This window comes from Dendropsophus ebraccatus, chromosome 5 (assembly GCF_027789765.1).
Source record: "Dendropsophus ebraccatus isolate aDenEbr1 chromosome 5, aDenEbr1.pat, whole genome shotgun sequence".
NCBI lineage: Eukaryota > Metazoa > Chordata > Amphibia > Anura > Hylidae > Dendropsophus > Dendropsophus ebraccatus.
The window spans coordinates 59,325,732-59,347,562 of NC_091458.1; the positions used below are offsets into that span (position 1 = coordinate 59,325,732).

A 21,831-nucleotide genomic window follows, 5' to 3' on the forward strand; every position below is an offset into this window, starting at 1 on the left:
CATTACTTTTCATCTTTATGTTATGTTTTTGAATAATACTGGGGCATGTTTCTTTAGGAATCTGTATTGTGCAGTTCCCCTTTTATTCTCCATGGAAATCTATGAATAAATTGAAGACTGGGTATTACTTTTATGATTGTTCCTGCACACTGGCGCACTGTTCAGTCATCACTGATAGTATCAGACATTGGTGGGACACATGCTGCTGGCCAGATGATTTGTAACACCCAGATATCAGTTAGGTGTTCAGTAGCGGTATCGAGTAATTATTGTGTCACAGAAAGTCTCCAAGAAGACCAGGCCTTATTCTTATATCTTTAGTATTATAACAGGGGAAGACCAAAACATAAGATTCTGCTTCTAATTTAAGATGCTCCAGATGGTTCACTGATAATGGTGCATTAAGCATTGAATGGTGCATTGACTTTCGACCACAGTTACTTTTGTCTGCAGATAAAACTGTAACTTTCAACACACCCATCAACCCAGCAACAATCTTTATCCTTTGAGGGGCTTGATATATCATGACTCTAAAACAAACAAAAGTAATATAATGTTTTAACAGCAATTTAAGCTACATGGCTGAAAAAGGGGGTGTTATTAGCAATGGCAGGTGTATCAGGAGAGGTCAGCTTGACTATGTAAAAATATGTTCTAGTTGGTTTGTCCAACCCCTGTATGTAATAGAAATGTAATTCTGCATACTATTCAGAAATATGAAAGATTAATACCACTACTTATTAATAAACTTTGTAGTCTAATTTAATGTAAGACAGTTTGTATTGGATTTGGCTTTGATATTGGCAGTAAACTACTTCTATTTTTCGTCTAGGTCCTGAATTTGTTCCTTGCCTTGTTACTGAGCTCATTCAGTGCCGACAATCTGGCCGCCACCGATGATGATGGAGAAATGAACAACCTTCAGATATCGGTCATTCGCATTAAAAAAGGCATTGCTTGGATTAAACTCAAAGTTCACAACTTCATACAAGCACACTTTAAGAAAAAGAGTGCTGATGAAAAACCTTTAGATGACATGTATGAAAAAAAGCATTGCTTAGTAAATCATGCTGGGGTGGATATCAATCGAGATATGGAGTATCAGAAGAATGGCAATGGCACTACCAGTGGTATTGGAAGCAGTATGGAGAAATATATTATAGATGAGGATCACATGTCTTTTATAAATAACCCTAACCTCACAGTGAAAGTGCCAATCGCAGTGGGAGAATCTGATTTCGAGAATCTAAACACAGAGGATTTTAGCAGTGTATCTGATGAAGAAGGAAGCAAAGATGTGAGTAGTTTACCTTTTTGTTTTACTTCAAGATAAAAATGTGGACACCTAAACACCACAGGTCTTTATTAAAAATAAAAGTTTACTTTCTGTTCTACAGCATCTCCAATGTCCTGTAATCTATGAAGCTGAAGTAGCTTTTAAGCCAACATACAGTATGACCACATTATGGGCTTTACAGATTACAGGGCATTGGAGAAGCTGTAAAAAGTAAACAATTGCTGTACAATTCTGTGCCTGATAAATGTGTGATGTCAGTTGATTAATCATGGGGATGGCAGAAGTCAGACCGACCCTCACTGATCTGATATTTATTACCCATCCTAATGGTAGGCCATCTATATTAAAGTCTCAAAAAAGAACTTTAAACTCTTAAGGACACAATTGATTTTTACCTTAAACCTTTTTGCGGTTGAATTTTTTGTTCTTTTGACCTTCCAAGAGCCATAATGCTTTTATTTTTTAATCTACGGGGCTTTTTGGATTGTATTTTTGTACCACAATCTCTACTTTTTATAAGTGTCATATTTGTTAGTATTTTTTAAATATTTTTTATTTTTCTAATAGATAATGTGACAGAAAAACAGCAATCCAGGCTCGTTTCTAATCTTTTCGTTTACATGGTTTATATATGTGAATAATAATGTTTTATTTTACACAGGCTATTACACGGCTCATAAATTGTTTAGCAAGGCCTGCACAGACATTGCTAGCGATGTCCATGCAGCCCTTGCCCTTTAAATTATATACGTACCTCTCCACGGTCCCCAGTCTTCTGCCCTCTGCACGCTTCCTGGAACTTCAGAGCGGGTCTCTGAACTGACAGACCACTCAACCACGGCCATTGATTGGTTGTGCGGCCAGTAAGTTCAGAGACTCGATCTGAAGCTACAGCGGTGGCTCCAGGAAATGAGCAAGGGGCAGAAGACTGGGGACCATGGAGTGGTATGTATACATTTTTTTCTTATTGTTAGCCATCGGCCACACGTAGCCATGCACGGTCATCACTGACGCTTAAATGCTGTGATCGGTGGCTTTTTACATGACTATTGACAGACAGAAATGACACTATTGCCTGTCATTGACTGGGAGGGTGCCTAACCTGAGCTTGCCTTAGCTTGCATCATAGAGCCTGTGGACTTAATAGCGTATCGGTACATCATTGGTCTTTAAGTCATAGGCTCCCATGACATACATGTATGTCTTGGGCCCTTAAAGGGTTAAAAAGGCACACAATTTAAAAAAAAAAAAGAAATTAACAGGGGTTGTGATTACAAGCAGTTTTGCTATATACTTACATATGGCCACTAGGTGTCTCCCTTTATTTCAAACTGCGGTCCATGCTCCATGCCAATATTTGGTGTTTTCTCTGTTCGAACAAATAGACCAAATACAGGAAGTCCCAGTACTTTGTGTGCTCACAGACATGGATTGGTATCGATTAACAGACATTCCTGAGTGCCCACGGAGCTGGACAAGTCTTCACTGTGCATGTGTACGGCTGCTGCGTGTCCTGGGGGTGCCCGTATTGTATGGTTGTATGGGCAGCACAGTGGCTCAGTGGTTAGCACTGTAGCCTTGCAGCACTCGGGTCCTGGGTTCAAATCCCACCAAGGACAACATCTGCAAAGGGTTTGTATGTATGCCCTCCGTGTTTGTGTCAGACAATGAACTGACTGGACCACAGTTTGTCTATATGTAAATTGCAAACACAACCTCTCTTTAAAAAACAAAAATTGTGACTGTGCCTCTTTAAACGCAAAAGATGTCAGTGGTTTGAAGGTATTGTTCTGGACAGTGTACTTGTAGAACAGTCTACACAGGTCTTTTTTCTCAATTAAAAAAAAAAAAATGAGAGTAGTGATGCTATAGAGTAAATCCCATAAATAACTATGGCAGAAATTATAGTTTAGACATTCTATAGATATGAATATATCAATATAATATTTTACAGCCTCGATCAGCATTATCTAGTTTCTCATTTTTATTTTCTTCCACAGAAACTTGATGACACCAGTTCTTCAGAAGGTAGCACTATTGACATCAAGCCAGAAGCAGAAGAAGTTCCAGTAGAACAGCCTGAGGAATACTTGGATCCAGATAACTGCTTTACAGAGGGTGGGTTCTGATACTCTTATGTGTATTTCATGTCGTTGCTACTTTACACAAAAACTTTTATGGTGTTATGCTTACTGACAGAAGCAAATAACTGGAATATGGTCTAGCATGGTAAAGTGCAGAAGAGTATGTGTTATATTGCATAAAGTTGTAGTGCGGCGGTTTTCTTTTTCTGCTTAATTAACACATATTAAAAAGTTATATAACTTTGTAATGTGTGTTAATAAGCTGTCTGGCCACGTTTCCCATACCAAATATATACATACCAAAACACTGTCGACCCCGTCCTCTTCATCTGGGCGCCATCTTGGGTCGATGCCGTCACAGCAGGGGGCAGTCCTGGTCTCCTTCCTCTTCGCTGTCTTCCACAACAGTGAATGGGAGGGGAAAAGGCTGCTGGTGCACATGCACACCTGTAGCCTTTTTATTGGCTGGAGCGCATCACATGGCTTGATTGGCTGAGCTTGCTGGAAGCCATGTGATGCGCTCCAGCCAATGAAAAAACTGCCGGTGTCCATGCGCACCAGCAGCCTTTTCCTCTCCCATTCACTACACCCGGACCCGGAATTGAGGACGGCGGCCAAAGATAACGGGGAAATTCAAATGGCGATCGGTAAGTATATATTCTGTGTCTGGTTTTTTTTTTGGGGGGGGGGGGGGGGGCGGAATGGAACTACCCTTCTAAAATAAAAAAGAGGGCGACAGTGATTATTATTTTTATTTTTTTTATAATTAAATATAGAATCCATTGTATTGTTTCATATGGTAGTTTTAAATTAGCTCCCAACAGTAAGATTGCAGTTTTACCAAAAACTTGTTTTGAGTAAACAATTATTTGTGTGTCATAAAGAACATGCTCGCCTAGTAATATATCACATACTGTACATTTTTAAAGGTTGTCGCTCTTTGAGAATTTAAGAAAAGAGCTTGCTTAATTTGTGCAGGTTGTGTGGCACGTTTCAAGTGTTGTCAAGTCAGCGTAGAAGAAGGGTTGGCAAAGAGTTGGTGGACCCTGCGGAAAACCTGTTTTCTTATAGTGGAACACAACTGGTTTGAAACCTTTATCATCTTCATGATCTTGTTGAGCTCCGGGGCTTTGGTAAGTTTTATATTAGCTTTCACCTTTTTTGGCATTCTTAGAAGAGGATTTTACATGTTCACTTCTAAATGTGTGTTGGGTTCGGGTGGCCAGTGAGATGTTGGCGATTTTGTAATTGATATATCCTCTCCTGATGATAGGCCATGTTTACTCTTTGCTTCCTTATATAAATAAATAGCTGTATGCCTTTTAAGTTGCATGGGTGTACAGTCTTTTTTTACAAGAATCACTTTTGCAAATATCTATCTATCTAAAAATTCTACACCTCTTGTATACTTTCTTATGGCATTTCCCAGTAGGTGGTGCTAGATTACTTTTGGTCTATTACTTTTTGTTTATACCTACTGTACAACGTTTATTGGCAATACAGCCATTTGACCAGCACCCAGTACCCTTCTGTTTTTATCTGCATGGATTCTCCTATTTTTTTAACTAAATAATGAATTTACATTATTTAGGTTGTTTTCTCTGTGTTATTTTTGGCTGTATAGGTTTAGGTTGGGATACAGTGTATTTATTATAATGGGGGTTTTCTCTTTTTTTAGTTTAACTAAATCATGTCGTTAAAACATATATTTTTAAAAAAAAAAATTGGTGATTTCTTTCCTAAATTTTTCATTTTACTATCCATATTTTAAAATAATGCTGAAATCCTGCATTTTTTAGTTTGGCCACTAGACTTAAAACTAAGTGCCCTGCTTATAAACACAGACAGGAGTTCAGTGACAGGTAACACCAGTATATAGAAAAAAGAGGTCCACACAATAGCTGTTGCTCTCAACTTGGCCTTCACAGCATGCTCAGAAATGTATCAATTACAAAAGGGTTTGAAAATGTTTATCGTGTCTATGTCCATGAGGCTTGCCATAAAGCACATAACTAAAAGATGGTAGACCCCATAATAATGAACTACAAATAAACTTTGACCATAAAGGATGAATAGAACACCGTCCGCGTTTGCCATGCAGGCACGCTGAGTGCTCCATTCACTACAGGCTATTGTGTCTGTGTTGGTGCTGGGATTAGTGGGAGTCCAGGGGATCACCTTGTTATTCCCTATCCTATGGATAAGGAATAACATGACCAGATGTGAGGACAGCGGATCATTCTGCCTATTGTACATAATGTAGCTTAATGGAAATGATGAATGCAGTTTACTGAAACAATAAATATCTACATACAATAGAATCTCATATCCAATGTGCTTTTATTGACAGGCCTTTGAAGATATCTACATAGAACAACGTAAGACCATTCGAACAATTCTCGAGTATGCAGATAAGGTTTTCACTTACATTTTCATCCTGGAAATGTTACTGAAGTGGCTGGCCTATGGATTTGTCAAGTTCTTCACGAATGCCTGGTGCTGGCTTGACTTCCTTATTGTTGATGTATGTATCATATCCTATTCGCTTTACCAAAATGGGTATTCAACATTTAGCTTAGTCTGTTCAGTTGTACATTTCCAGAAAAAAGGACATTTTCTAGTTTAAAGTATTAGAATCATTAATCGTTAAGAAGTTAACTTACACAACTTGCCCTTGGTACCAAAGATTATGCTTTAAGCAATTGAAATATGAAGTATAATTATCTGAATATTAATATGAATAAATGAACAAAAAAGTGTTACTGATGTTAGAACCAGGCCCCAGGTTTGTGCTTTGCAGTAAATTGGGTTAGGCCCTATTACACCAACAGATATCTGACATTATCTTAAAGGTTTTTTCAACCGAAGCAAGGAATGGATCTGAAAAGAGGAGAAATCCCAGTCTTTCCTTTACGACCTGACCTGTTAATAGTCTGTTCCTGGCTTTGGTTGCAAAAATCCGTTGGATAATCTGTCAGATATCTGTTGGTGTAATAGGGCCCTAGTGGAAGTGCATCAAAATTGATGGTGCATTAGGATGAATGCATTCAGGAAGGGGCTGTTTATAGGTACAATCAGGTGTTTGAAGTACAGAACAGAACTGCCATTGTCCATGCTCCAGGCTGCTCATAACTATACAGAGTCTCCATAGCACCTGGAGCAATAGTAATGAGTGGCTAGGAGAGTAGACATTGTCTGTTTCATACAGGTACTGTGTTTAGACATCAAATTGAATATTTAAAGTAATTTTAAAAAGAAAATATCATTGTGCACAGTGCTCCACTATAATCAAATGTTACTTTGAATAGGACTTAAAATAGGATTAAAAAGAAAGACGTATGGTGGATAAATAGGTTTGTCCTGTATATAGGTCTTTATATAACATTTGATTGGTAGACATCCCACAGCAGAGACCTCCACATATTTCGAGAAAGCAGTTACAGAAACCTTCTAGACGTTCTAGATTGGTGGGGTTTCAGTTACCGGACTCCAACAGATGTCTAATGGACATGACCCTGTTTCTGTTGTGGAACAACCCTCTAATGCTACCTACCATAACATATCAAATATCAAATCACCCTCTCAGTAGGTGTCAGTAGCTTAGAGTATTTATAGGTGCTTTCCCATCCACAAGATACATGCTTAAAAAGGGGGCCTTTACAATCAACTATTGAAAGAACAGTCAGGTTTTGCCAGGCAGGGAAGATAAGCAATCCATTTAGTCTATAGAGTGGACAGACACCGCTACATCTAGGTTGAATAGGTTGTGGCAGGGGTCTTTACAAAGACGTCCCAGGCTAGAGCTAATATGCAAAAGAACACTGCAGAGACACCATCACATGTCTCGACGTCAGTGAACTAGCCAGACCTTCCCTCCGGGAAGGAACAACCAAGCCAAAGCGTTCTCCAGTCAAGGAAACCACCTCAGCAAGGTATCCATCCACAGACAGCCGTTTCGGGGTTTTTGCCCCTCATCAGTGTGGAGTAGGTACCTACTCCACACTGATGAGGGGCAAAAACCCCGAAACGGCTGTCTGTGGATGGATACCTTGCTGAGGTGGTTTCCTTGACTGGAGAACGCTTTGGCTTGGTTGTTCCTTCCCGGAGGGAAGGTCTGGCTAGTTCACTGACGTCGAGACATGTGATGGTGTCTCTGCAGTGTTCTTTTGCATATTCGATTTCCCAGGGGGCAATGTTCTAGAATACACTGACGTTGAGACACGTGATGGTGTCTCTGCGGTGTTTTGGTTGATCTCCCTGAGGTCAACCAGCGTCCTTTTGCATGCACTTACTAGTCATTGCTCCCACTAGCCAGATACCTACTCCACACTGATGAGGGGCAAAAACCCCGAAACGGCTGTCTGTGGATGGATACCTTGCTGAGGTGGTTTCCTTGACTGGAGAACGCTTTGGCTTGGTTGTTCCTTCCCGGAGGGAAGGTCTGGCTAGTTCACTGACGTCGAGACATGTGATGGTGTCTCTGCAGTGTTCTTTTGCATATTCGATTTCCCAGGGGGCAATGTTCTAGAATACACTGACGTTGAGACACGTGATGGTGTCTCTGCGGTGTTTTGGTTGATCTCCCTGAGGTCAACCAGCGTCCTTTTGCATGCACTTACTAGTCATTGCTCCCACTAGCCAGAAACCTACTCCACACTGATGAGGGGCAAAAACCCCGAAACGGCTGTCTGTGGATGGATACCTTGCTGAGGTGGTTTCCTTGACTGGAGAACGCTTTGGCTTGGTTGTTCCTTCCCGGAGGGAAGGTCTGGCGAGTTCACTGACGTCGAGACATGTGATGGTGTCTCTGCAGTGTTCTTTTGCATATTCGATTTCCCAGGGGGCAATGTTCTAGAATACACTGACGTTGAGACACGTGATGGTGTCTCTGCGGTGTTTTGGTTGATCTCCCTGAGGTCAACCAGCGTCCTTTTGCATGCACTTACTAGTCATTGCTCCCACTAGCCAGAAACCTACTCCACACTGATGAGGGGCAAAAACCCCGAAACGGCTGTCTGTGGATGGATACCTTGCTGAGGTGGTTTCCTTGACTGGAGAACGCTTTGGCTTGGTTGTTCCTTCCCGGAGGGAAGGTCTGGCTAGTTCACTGACGTCGAGACATGTGATGGTGTCTCTGCAGTGTTCTTTTGCATATTCGATTTCCCAGGGGGCAATGTTCTAGAATACACTGACGTTGAGACACGTGATGGTGTCTCTGCGGTGTTTTGGTTGATCTCCCTGAGGTCAACCAGCGTCCTTTTGCATGCACTTACTAGTCATTGCTCCCACTAGCCAGAAACCTACTCCACACTGATGAGGGGCAAAAACCCCGAAACGGCTGTCTGTGGATGGATACCTTGCTGAGGTGGTTTCCTTGACTGGAGAACGCTTTGGCTTGGTTGTTCCTTCCCGGAGGGAAGGTCTGGCTAGTTCACTGACGTCGAGACATGTGATGGTGTCTCTGCAGTGTTCTTTTGCATATTCGATTTCCCAGGGGGCAATGTTCTAGAATACACTGACGTTGAGACACGTGATGGTGTCTCTGCGGTGTTTTGGTTGATCTCCCTGAGGTCAACCAGCGTCCTTTTCCAGGCTAGAGCTAAGACAAGAGCTATTAGGTCCAGACCCTTACCTCAGAACTAGGCCATCAGTATAAAAGTTCCTTAAAAAACCTTTAAAGAAGACCAGCCTCATCCTAAAAAATGAGCTTATACTACCAGTTAATAGCTAAGGGTGCCCAAACATTTCTACAGTTACTTGATATTCCCTTTTGTTCCTGAGATATGTGGGTTTCTAGTTTGTCTGACAATTAAATTATTAGTCAGGTGGGCATAAACTTTATTTTAATAATGAAAGTGAATATCAGGTGATGGGCATGATTATATAGTCAAGGTGTAAATGGTTTACACTAAGGGGTGTGTGTGCCTAATTGACACCCACTGATTGTATAATCACACCCATCATCTGATGTGGACTCCCATTACTAAAATTAAGTTCACGCCCACCTGACTAATAACTGAAATGTCAGAGACATTGTCCGAGACGTGTCATATGAGCTCACACTATGCCCCGCTCTCTGCTAAGATGACATTACATTAATAGAACAAGTAAAGCAAAGTATTTAGTAAGATATTAAACATTTTTGAAAATGTACTGTCTAGTTTGTAACTACTGTATTAACTAACCATTCCAGTTTTACAGGACTATTTGTATTTTGTATTTGTTATGTCCCACAGGTCTTACTCTGCAGAGAATGCACTGTGTGAACCCAATAAGAAACAACCCAGTCTCTTTAGTCAAAAAAGTAATAGACTGCAACACAGACTTGGTGACAGACCTTCTATCTTAGACACAGAGAATAAACCTTTCTCTATTTCTTTATCTAGTTTCATGTTTGGAAGCAAGCAGCTCACTTTCCTTTATGTTGTGTTTTTTAAGAACAACAAAGTGTGTGAAGTCCTTCATGAAAGATGCCCATCTATAATCCCCACTAATGTAATATAGGCATACCAGACTATGACTTAGCATGACCCAGGTTTAGCTACATAACACACATCTTTAGCCTCCCACTGACATCTTTATAGGAGGCCTGTCCTGTATATGTTTATTTGTATTCTTTCTCACAGGTACCTTTAATTTGTCTGGCTTAATTTAATGGGAGCCGCTGTAACCAGGAGACGGTGATGGGCCAGGGTAAGATCTCTGTTAGCTTGAACAGGCCTTTATGTCGTCTATCCTTGTGGTTCCTGCTTCACTCTCATAGATTTCTCCTTCCCATGCTAACACCTTTTCAACCATGTTTCCTTCCAGGTTGCTACTGTCCCGTGACTTAGACAGCTGGGGCCACCAGTCTTGAATCCAGGCTGTTCAATCAGTGTTAGGCTTTCATTCTAACAGTCTGGAACCTCTCTTTGCTTTTCTGTTTCTGTGTAGGTATCTTTAGTAAGCCTTGTAGCTAATGCCCTGGGCTACTCGGAACTAGGTGCCATTAAGTCCCTTAGGACCTTAAGAGCTTTGAGACCCCTAAGAGCCTTGTCACGATTTGAAGGGATGAGGGTAAGATGCTGAAAGCAGCTGATCCTTCTGCATGCGTACGGAGCAGTTTTAAGCATGCTAGAACTGATCAAACTGGATTGAATTCCGAATTCATGATGCAGCTGCTGACTTCCTTATTCCCTGCACCCTCTGCTAAAACAAGGGAGATGCATTCAGCTGCCTCATCACATTGATACTGGCCAGAAATGACATACTGTATCATCCGTAGTACATCGTAACATTGGCTGTTCTCATGTGGCCTGGCTTGTCTCCAGCACCCAGATGGTTTCCCTGCTGTATCTCTATAGGGAGAATCACCAGGTGCAAAGAAGAGGAATTTGAACCCTTTGCAACTCATCCTCATAAGTTCTTTTGTATATTATCTGGGTAACTGGGTGTAGATTTGTAGAAATTTAAAGAACCTTGTCTTTGTTTAAGATGGAAGAGATAATTTGATCATCTAATTAAAGAGATTTTCACATTTTGGTTTAATTCATCTTGCTGCACCTTGTTGTTCTCAGTCCAGTCTTATGAAGACTGGAAGGCTTGTCTGACAGCGAAGCTTTTTCACTTCCTGCCACTTCTCTCTCTGCTTTATGGTGCCCTGTGCTATTACTGTGGTTGTAGGAGACCAATCACCAATCGAATGATTAAAAACATTTCAGTTAAGGCTATTTAGTAACAAACCAATTTTTGTACTAAATGGTCATAATCGTCATAGACATTGCATAGTGGATTGTGTAGATGCCAGTGTTGGTTGCGACTTGTCTAACAGTTAGATATATAGAATGTAACCATTTGGCATTGTTAAATGTAGCATGGGTAATACCTGACCCGAACAATGCACCATAAGTAAAATCACTGCTATGCTTATTCTTATACAAGTGAATTTACACCCAAACTGCATTGAAGGTTTCTGATGCTTCTGCATGGTCATCGTGCATTAGATCTTCCAATTCACCCACAAAAAGTAAGGTCAGGGGGCTGCCTGCTGCACCATTAAACAGCCTTTTATTAACTTTTATTTTCTTTTATTTCAAATCTGCTTCTATGCTTCTAAGTGTCATTCCTGAAAATTGTCAAAATTTTTATGTTAATTCATATCAATTTTTTTCTCCTTAAAATAGTTTGCTCATATAGAATGAGCAAATTCCATCCTTGTATATAGTAAAAAAGAGTTGTAAGCCATTTCACGTTTATAATGTTGTATTTGTGCCTCTTACGGATTTAGATGCTCAGTTGCTTCTTGAGTTTAATTTAATACCCTGCATATTTTTTTGTTTATTCCCAAAGGGAAAATTGGTATTTGGTTTATTTCCTGCAATTTTTTCTATTCTCTGGAGCTAACCATTATATTTTCTGGGTGGACACAATTGTATCACGTCAATCCATACATTGCATTAATATATTATTAATAATAATAATAATAATCATCATCATCATAGATAGGTATTTTTATTAAAGTACAGCTTTGATAAGCAGCATTTCTCTCATTTAAATGAGCACTGTCTTTCAGACTCGGAATCGAAAAAAGAGAAATCTGAAATAAAGCATGTTTGTAATTTACACACATTTTTTTTTAGTTATCAAGCTTTATAACAAACTATACTTACTTGTATCCAGGTCCAGCCTCCTGAAGGCAGCTTTGTGGCCTTCTGCAGGTTGAAAAAAAGTGATATCACCGCATGTTAGAAACCAGACCAAAAATTAACTTTTACTAATCTACACTAAAATAACTACACAAATCATAACCATGGGTAATATACTTATAGCAGCACCAGGCAAACAAATTGTGGCAATTATTTTGACATGAAAAACAAATATGGAGTAGGGTTAATAATACTTCAAATTGACAGTAGGGATATGTAATAAAAAGTCATACTTACAAGCAGCTGAATTTTCTTACACATATTATTCCAAATATGTGGGAAGCCTAAACAGGAGGTAAACAGTGTTTGGCTATGTTCACACAACGTTTTTTTCAGCTCCGTTTAAAATGACGTTCGTTATTTTGAGTCTAAAATAATGGACGTTTTTCGAAGCCTGACATCCCCTTAGTGCAATGACGGGTGTTTGCACATTATTTTAGTTACTAATTGCCCTTTGGCTGTGGCTTAATTGAAAATCCATTGAATTTAATAGTAAAAATGAAGAAAGAACGGTGACAATAGAAGAACTGTGTGTGAACAACTAATAAAAAATGTCCACTATTTTCAAAAAACGTCTGAAAATGTTCATCTTCATTATTTTGACGTTTGTGGCAAAAACGTCAGTTTTTCAATGCATTGTGTGCATAGGACATCCGTCCTCCCATTGACTTCAATGCAATTGCATTGAACAATTAATAAAAAAACATCCGTGGCAGAACCCCGCCTGTCTCAGTGTCCCATGTCAAATCTTTGAGCGGAGAGTGGCGGCAGCGGAGGAGCTATAGGACACTGAGTCAGGCGAGATTCCACCTGATTTACTCAGTGTGAACATACCCCTAAATAGAGGAATTAAAAAAATTGCTAATTTATCTTAATGGAACTTCATTAATAATTTGAACAAAACATTACATGCAAACCATGCTTTCATTATTCCTCTTCACTGTTATCAGGAAACTTCAGAGTTTCACAGTTTTATTCCCTTGGTAACTGAACATAAAAACATAGAGGTTGTTGGTAGAAAAACACCACCTAAACCATCTAGTACACCCTTATATTATTTCCATTATTATTATTATTATTATTATTATTATTATTATTATTATTATTATTATTATTATACTATAGAAATATGTTTATCCTGAGCAGGTTTAAATTTAGTTGCTGGTACACTGAACAATCTTTGCACTGATGTCATTCGTTTTTGGCTTTTTTTTTCCGGTCGTTTCGTTTTGCAGCCAAAATGACAGCCGTCCAAAAAAAAAGTCCATGAAATGTCAAAAAGAGGTTGTGTGAACATAACCACAGGCAGTACTACTTTGGTATACTAACTGCACCAAAGAATTTTATGAGTGATCAATGATTACACTATAAAGCACACGAAAAGGTGCCAAAAAATCTAAGTAAAATAAAGTTATGAAGTTATTAAAAAAATGTCCTTAATTTATTTTGTATAAAAATATAAAGCAAAGCACATATAGGCTACATCCACACACTGTAAAATGTTGTCCATTTTTATTGGACGGCTGTCATCTAACAGTAACTAATGCCCGTTATTTTAAAACAATGGTCGTGATTATAGGAATAATAGTTGTTCTACAATAACAGTTGTTGTTTGTCGGTTAATGATGCATGTCCAGTAAAAACGACCGTCATTTTGATGCACATAGCCATATATAGTATGGAAAAGGTTACTGAAATTGCATTTTGAGTGCTAAAAAAGGCCCCAAAAGACCAGTGCAAATTAGCTTTTCGATTTTTAAATAATTTCATAATTTCTATTAAGAGCCTTATAGGAAAAGAATAATATCACAGTAGATGCCCTGGTATTACCTAGGGACTATCGTAAGTGGCCCTTATACAACTAGAATTTTCTTTATAATTCTCTCTTGGTGCGAGCTCAAACTACAGAGCATAGAGAAAAGTATTGTGGGTCAATAGTGTTCTATTTGTCCCACTCACAGGACTGTCTATTATTATTATAATTATTTATTTTTAAAGGGCCCTTGATTCCAGAGCGCTAATAGCGAATGTCTTTAGCATTCGCTGTCTATAATAACTATTGGTCTTCAGACAAGTCATCTGTCTGGGACTGGAACTCATACATAAATTGACTAGTGAGAACAGTATAAGTATGTTTCTCTAGTTGTAACTCCTATTGTTTGTTTGGCATTTGCTATTGGCTTTTATTAGGAATAAAGCAGGGCCACTTCTGTTTCTACTATACGGATGTTTTTTATATAAATTTTTTGTATTATTTTAATTTAAGATTATTTTCAGTGTCCTTTTAAATGCAGTACATGTTAGTGATAATAAGAAAAATTACAGTAAAAAGGGAACTTTTTCTTTATGTGGCGCTTTTTAAATTTTTTTTTATTTTTTATAACTTTTGAAAACACTTTTTCTTGGCCCTCTAAGGGAAGATGTGATTGTTTGTTTGACTGTGATATAATAAACTGCAGAACTTGTGCACTCCAGTGTATTATACCTGTCAGTTCCATACAGGCAGAAAGTCTGATAGACTCTGTCTGTGGCTTGCTCTTACAGGCTTCTATATCTTTCAGACGCAGAAGCCATGATTTGGCCTTTGGCTTCCATAACAACCATCAGCACTTCATGATCGCTTCCTGAAGGGTTGATTGGTTGTACGGGGATTACCCTTCTACTTTTTTAACCATATTGATGATGCAGTTGTGGTTGACTCTGTGTAGGTCAAAATGTGTTGGATACGTCAATGATATGACCTACTATTTTAAGCTAGACAAATGCTGCCAGAATCTTTCTTCTTCTTTGTGGCGTCTAGGGGATTAAACTGGGAGAATCAGAGTTAGCAGGTCTAATCTACAGGTGTGTCAGGATCTCTGCTGTATCTCCGCTCCAGTTGCCAATCGCAAGCAGTCAGTCTCTGAGCCTACAGCATACGTTAATGTGAGGGACTTCATGTTAGCTGTCTTTCTGATGCGCCACACGTTTATGGTGCAGGGTGAAAGAGGTTAAAATAAAACAGTGGTTTACTGGTAACAGCTTCTCTGGTTGTAATTGTCAGCTTTCCCCATCTGGTCCAGGAGATCATGATGACTTATTATACCTATGACTTGCGACTGCAGTTTTCTGTACAGATTTCTTTGGTGCCATGTTTTCCAATCATATCTTCATCTTAGTGCCATCCTGCTCTTAGTCCTAATAATGTGTATTATGAGATAGTCAGTGCCACCATATACTGTACCATTGCAGTAAAAGACAGGTAAGGCTAGGGTATTGTTGCTGACTGTACGGGCATTGTAGTTGGTAATAGGGAGTAGTGTAGCTAGCAGTATGGGTGTTCTGTGATGGACAGTGGGTGGACATCACGTCTAGAGGTTAAATGTATAGTATTTTACAATATGGGAAGCATTGGGCATTAAGATTGAGGGCATTGTGGCATTACGATGCATTTGAGAGGTACACTTTAGCTATCAACAGAGGGCTTGTGTTTGCTGCTCCATTAAATAGCTTATACGCACAGACGCACAGGTGTGGAAGTGCCACCTCACCCATAACACTACTGAAATTGGTTATCATATGAAGCACTTGCTTCACATGGTCAAGCAACATGATGTCACTATGCATTATACATTGCAGTTAAAAAAATTGTTTAGCTACTTTTTGGATTGGCAAAACAATTATTGCCAAAATACCAGAGAAATATTGGTTGCAATGGGGAAGCATATACTGTATATACTTGTCTTAACACGGCTATATTTCTGGTCCTTCTTCTTTTTGATTTACTTTAGTTTCATGCTCTGCTGTAATTATGAAATGGTGCAAGTGAATCTACAGATAAACAGGAAGAGGGGGTAATTTAAAAAACCACTGCACCCCCAGTTTCCTCTTAAGGTATCTCTGGGTCCCGACTGAATGATCTCACCTGCTTTTCCAAGATGGACTTGTCTCAGCAGTGACAGCCCACTCAGCCATTCATTGGTTGCGGCCCTGTCCTGTCTGTGATAAGTCCGTCTTGGAAGTGGAGGTGGGATTGTTAACGGGGACCCAGTGACCCATAGGAGGCTACTGGGGCAGTGCCTAAAGGTAAGAATAAGATGTTTGTTATGTTCAAAAGTTTAAAATGGCCAGACTAAACCTTTAAGGGCATGTTTGGTAAAAAAAATGACTGTATAGACATTTAACAGAAGGGTCCAGATTCTCATCCTATCCTCTTAATGATAGGTAACTGAGTAATTGCTGTAACGCAAGCTAAAATGTAATACTTTCAGATGTGCAAGTGATCTAAAAGACCTGCTTTTGTTAACATCATAACTTGTCATCCACCCATGTACCCTTATGGTATTTGTATCAAGTTTGTAGATTATACAAGAAGGGGCACTTTTAATGATAGAAAGCATGTGAAGTGCAAGCTTTTAATCATTACATGTTCAGTAGTTCTTTGTGTTCTCAGCTTCATTTTACTCTCAGAAAGAACTACTACGTCTTTTTAAGTTTGTTTTAAGTGATATTAATGCAATAAAACATGCATGCAATATACTAACTGCCAATGCAAAAAGTCACATAAAAGCCATGTTCCCTCTTGAGGTGGCACCCTACAGATGACTAGAGTCTGTACATTATAAAAATGCATAAATGGCAATCAACTAAGGTTTCTTTTAAATGCAGAGTGGAATTATAAAAATTGCAACACAAATGGCAGACACAGTAACAAAAAGCTGCCACACCAACATCATATATGAATAATAGAAGCTATGCAATAAAATATACATAGCTACTAATCGGACATTTCTATCAAATGTCTTCTACCTGATGCATTGCTTTAGTTATTGATGTTAGTGTTAGGGCCCTTTTACACGGAAAGATTATCTGACAGATTATCTGCCAAAGATTTGAAGCCAAAACCAGGAATGGATTTGAAAAGAGGAGAAATTTCAGGCTTTCCTTTATTACCTGATCTCTGTTTATAGTCCATTCCTGGCTTTGGCTTCAAATCTTTGGCAGATAATCTGTCAGATAATCTTTCCGTGTAAAAGGGCCCTTAGTCATGTTTTTCAATGAAGGTGGAAGGTGCATTGTGCTAGTGGGATGTCATAGGATAGGGGTGTAAGCATACTGATTGGGGCACGGGTTTGCTTCCTTGAATGTGTGATTCCACATTTTTTGATAATTTGCAATGTTTTAAAATACTAGAATTGGGCAATTCCATAAAGTGTAGATTCACCTTTGAACATCATTTTACAGGTAATGTACTGTATGTATAAAAATCAGTAAGAAACGTTGAGTAGCTCTACATAACTTTTAGGTTGATGTATTGCTTTACTTTTACTGCTTATAGCTGTGTTTCCACCTCGGGAAACATATCAGGGAAAGCGGCCATCTTGTAACATGGACAGCTGCTAATAATGGTCATTATCATTATTAGCAGCTGTCTATTTAACAAGACAGCTGGGTTTCCCCCATATGCTCCAGATGTGGGAACGTAGCTTACGAGTTACATATCTTAAAGCCACCAGGTGATTTTACAATTTTGCCAAATGCTGTTGAATCCAGTTGACATCTTGTTTACTGACACCAATTGAGATTTAGTTTTTAAATACTTTAAAACATACAGCATGTACTGCAGATGTCAATGTAACTAAATGATTAACCACAGCATCAAAGCTGAACCTAATGATATTTTTTGCGCAACAAGTGTAAAATTTTGTGCAGCCCATAAAAAGTACCACCAGCTAAAAAAAAAAAAAAAAAAACGCACGATACACGTCTCCTTATGTGTTTTATGGCTTATTTCTCTCTGCATTTATTATTAAATACATATTTGTGTGCAAGTAAGAAATTTTAGTGGAAGATATAACCAATGGTTAAATGTTCTCTAAAACACTTTGGTGTAATCCTTAGAGGAGGGAATATGGCTTTTCACAACTTGAGCTTGCATTACATGCATGCTCAGCCAGCTGCCTGAGGCATATATAACATGCATAGTCACCAATGCGCTCTTTATGGACACTGTCCACCCCTGCGTCTTACTGAATGTTATGCCAATATTTGGGAATGTCCGTCTAAAGGCCACTGCTAATATAGTCACATAGATGTCATACAGTGCCACAAGGTAATTCTATTTTAGCTGTGATCATCATCATTTGAGTGGCAGATTTTGGGTTTTCCTTTGCCATAACCACCACAGCTTTCTTCAACAATAATGTGACACTATCTTACTTGAGTAGTTGAAAATTGACAACTTTTTGTACATCCATGGCCTAGAACTATTTAATTCTAATATTTACATGGTAGTAGATTTACCCCATGTACTATATTCTGCTCGGCTTAGTGTTGAATTAGTTTATAGCTGTAGGTGGCCTTTAATTTAACCATTCCCATGCTAGATCAAATGTTACCAAAATATTACATTGTTTTACTACAATGTTTTTATCTCCTTCCAATGCAGGTTGTAGTCAATGCTTTGGTTGGTGCAATTCCTTCCATTATGAATGTACTGCTGGTCTGCCTTATATTCTGGCTGATTTTCAGCATCATGGGGGTCAACTTGTTTGCTGGCAAATACTATTACTGTTACAATGAGACTGCAGAAGACAGATTCTTAATAGAAGACGTAAACAACAAGACAGAGTGCGAGAATCTTATAAACCAAAACTACACAGAAGTCAGATGGAAAAATGTCAAAATCAACTTTGACAATGTTGGGGCTGGATACCTTGCCTTGCTTCAAGTAGTAAGCACCATCGTTTTGTTTCTATTGTATATTTGTGTCACCATAACTAGAACTAGCAAAATGCTACATGTATTTTTCAGCCTTGTATTTTTGCTCCTTTGTATGTGTCATTTTATAAATGTAATCCATTGTAGTTTTAAGCTTGTTCCCCAGGAGCATAATTGATGTAATTCCTTGTATGTGTGTGTATCTTACATATTTTACAATGTCTTTATTTTACTTAGGCTACATTTAAGGGGTGGATGGACATTATGTATGCCGCTGTGGACTCCAGAAGGGTAAGAATTACTGTCAGTAACTGGTGATTGAAGCCTAGACCTTTTTAATTTTCACTGTTCACTAGGGTTACACTTCGGCCACTCTAAAGCTCCATTCACACATCCATAAAAATTATGGATCCATTCAATTATATGGTTCTGATCACATGTCCATAGGTGCTACTAGTGTGTGCCAAGGCCGTGATCCATGCCGCAAAATGCTGGTTGACCCTAGTCCTAGACCACAATTGCCGCACAGATTACTATTCACCAATAAATGAGTCCATGCTCTGTGGACAGCTACGGATGCACTTCTGTACTGCTTTCTGCAGGTCCGCGGCTACGGATGTGTGAATGCAGCCTAAGGTTCTTTAATTGTGGAATGATCTATTAAGGTTTATAAGTTTTTTCCTAACCAGTGTTTATAATAAGATCCCCTGGCCTCCCCTTGTATTTCTTTACCAAACCATGCCCTTTGGCTCTGTACTGGTCAGCGTCATCACAGTTTGGAACCCTAAACAGTGAACAACTGATTGTATGCACTAGCAAATTGAGACAGATTAAATGAGTTATCAAGGCTCAGAAAACATGCCCACTTTCTTTGAGAAACAGCACCAATCTAGTCCTCAGCTTGAGTGTGGGTTTTGCAGCTCAGATCTATTGAAGTGAATAACACTTTATTGTAATACCACACATAACCTGGGGATAGGGATGACGCTGTTTATGCAAGAAAGTATGTTTGCTCCCCCTCATCCTGGATAACTCCGTTAAGCAACCTAATAGCCTAAACTTATGATGCGTTTACACAGACAGATTTATCTGACAGATTTTGGAAGCCAAAGCCAGGAATGGATTTGAGAAGAGGAGAAATCTCAGTCTTTCCTTTATGATCTGTTCTCTGTTTATAGTCTGTTCCTGGTTTTGGCTTAAAAAATCTGTCAGATAAATCTGTCTGTGTAAACGCACCATAAGTCTAAAGATACATTGTTTAAGAATTAGACGGTTTAAGTAAGCATATCTGGGCCAATGTGCCCAGCAAAAAAAAAAGGCAATGGCGTGATTATAAAGCTCCCTGGCTTCTGTCATGTTTATATGCTTCATATACTAGTGTTTATTGTGATATGTTATAGTCTCTCTCTTTTATTTTATTATGTGTGTCGTTTGGTTTTGCATTTTAGTAATAATTTAATCATTTTACATTTTAGGTCACAGAACAGCCAATATATGAAGACAACATCTATATGTACATTTATTTTGTCATTTTTATCATCTTTGGCTCGTTTTTCACCCTCAATTTATTTATTGGTGTCATTATTGACAACTTCAATCAACAAAAGAAAAAGATAAGTATTTCCGATTAATTGGTGCTTTTTTGTACAACAATATAAGGTGCTAGTTATTTATATCAGGCCCATTTATACAGTCTGTCAGTCTGCCAGGGCTGTCTTCACAGCATGATGGGGTCCTGAGCAGAGCTGTGAACTACCCCCCCCCCCAACTTTGTGACCCCTCTCGCCTTCCCAGCCACCCTACTTCTTACCCTGGACCACCCTTACCGGTCTGATGATTTCTTTTAACCTATACTCTATAGAACCTCTCAAACAAACATCTTGGGCACCTGATTTTTTTTCCAGCCCCTACAGAGCCCAGAACAGTAATAATATCCCCATAGTATCCCTAACTTTAAAGTTGGAAGTTACATGGGTTGGGTATAGGTTCCACCATAAACAGGTCCCTATGAAGGAGGTAGGTAGGTGGGTATATAAGTGGGTAGGGTAGGTAGATATATACATGTGTCGGTATATGTGGTGGGTGGTTATATAGGTGGAAGTTATGTGGGTAAATAGCACATAATAGCTAGATCATTATAAGTGGGTAGTTATGTGTTAGGTATATAGGTGGGGTAGATGGGTATATATGTGGTAGATAGGAGGTAGATAGGTATATAGCCTATAATAGTTAGATAATATATGTTGCCCACATATATTATAGGCTATATACTCACCTACCTAGCTATCTGCTCCACATATATACCTACGGTAGCTATATAGTTGATAGGTAGGTGGGTATATTGCCTATAATATATTAGTGATATAATATATGTGGGCAACATATATGGCAACCGTAAAGCCTATTTACCCACCTACCTCCTCCAGATTGTAACCAATTTTGTGTTCTCTCCCTCACTTTGGAGGTCAGGATATTTTCATGACAGAGGAGCAGAAAAAATATTACAATGCTATGAAAAAATTGGGCTCCAAGAAACCACAGAAGCCTATACCTAGGCCATTGGTAAGACACTTGCGTATGGGTCTCTTTGTTGTAGTTCACATTAAAAATAAAATATTTCTAATAATCCAATGGTCATGCGCTACAATATTTTATCTAAATAATTACTTGTCTCTTGTATACTTGACTATTTGCTTTTTTCATCCAACAGAATAGAATTCAAGGAGCTGTCTTTGATTTGATCACGCAACAAGCTTTTGATATAATCATCATGATTCTCATCTGTCTCAACATGGTAACCATGATGGTGGAAACAGATTATCAGAGCAAATATACAGAGAATGTTCTCTACTGGGTTAATTTAGTTTTTATTTGCTTTTTTACCACGGAGTGTGTTTTGAAACTGTGTGCCTTGCGGCATTACTACTTCACCATCGGATGGAACATTTTTGACTTTGTTGTTGTTATTCTTTCCATAGTTGGTAAGTAACATACCTGTACTTTTTAATGTAACACATGTTTACTTTTATTCTGTTGGATTTTTTGAAGTTTATATATTTTTTGTAAC

At 38.8% G+C, this 21,831-nt stretch overlaps 1 protein-coding gene across 9 annotated transcripts in view; it reads left to right on the plus strand.

Annotated features, from left to right (window-relative positions):
* Window positions 1–21,831, plus strand: part of SCN8A (sodium voltage-gated channel alpha subunit 8) — an 85,230-nt gene that overhangs the window by 59,295 nt on the left and 4,104 nt on the right. For 5 of the 9 annotated variants that reach the window (XM_069970292.1, XM_069970289.1, XM_069970284.1 and 2 more), the window contains 9 exons: window positions 833–1,297; window positions 3,298–3,415; window positions 4,360–4,514; window positions 5,732–5,905; window positions 18,493–18,777; window positions 19,002–19,055; window positions 20,240–20,377; window positions 21,222–21,326; window positions 21,475–21,745. In XM_069970292.1, the coding sequence (XP_069826393.1) occupies window positions 833–1,297; window positions 3,298–3,415; window positions 4,360–4,514; window positions 5,732–5,905; window positions 18,493–18,777; window positions 19,002–19,055; window positions 20,240–20,377; window positions 21,222–21,326; window positions 21,475–21,745 (1,765 nt within the window). Of the gene's footprint in view, window positions 1–832; window positions 1,298–3,297; window positions 3,416–4,359; window positions 4,515–5,731; window positions 5,906–10,314; window positions 10,438–18,492; window positions 18,778–19,001; window positions 19,056–20,239; window positions 20,378–21,221; window positions 21,327–21,474; window positions 21,746–21,831 lie in introns of all 9 variants that reach the window. The other 4 variants (XM_069970293.1, XM_069970290.1, XM_069970287.1 and 1 more) reach the window with 1 other exon arrangement.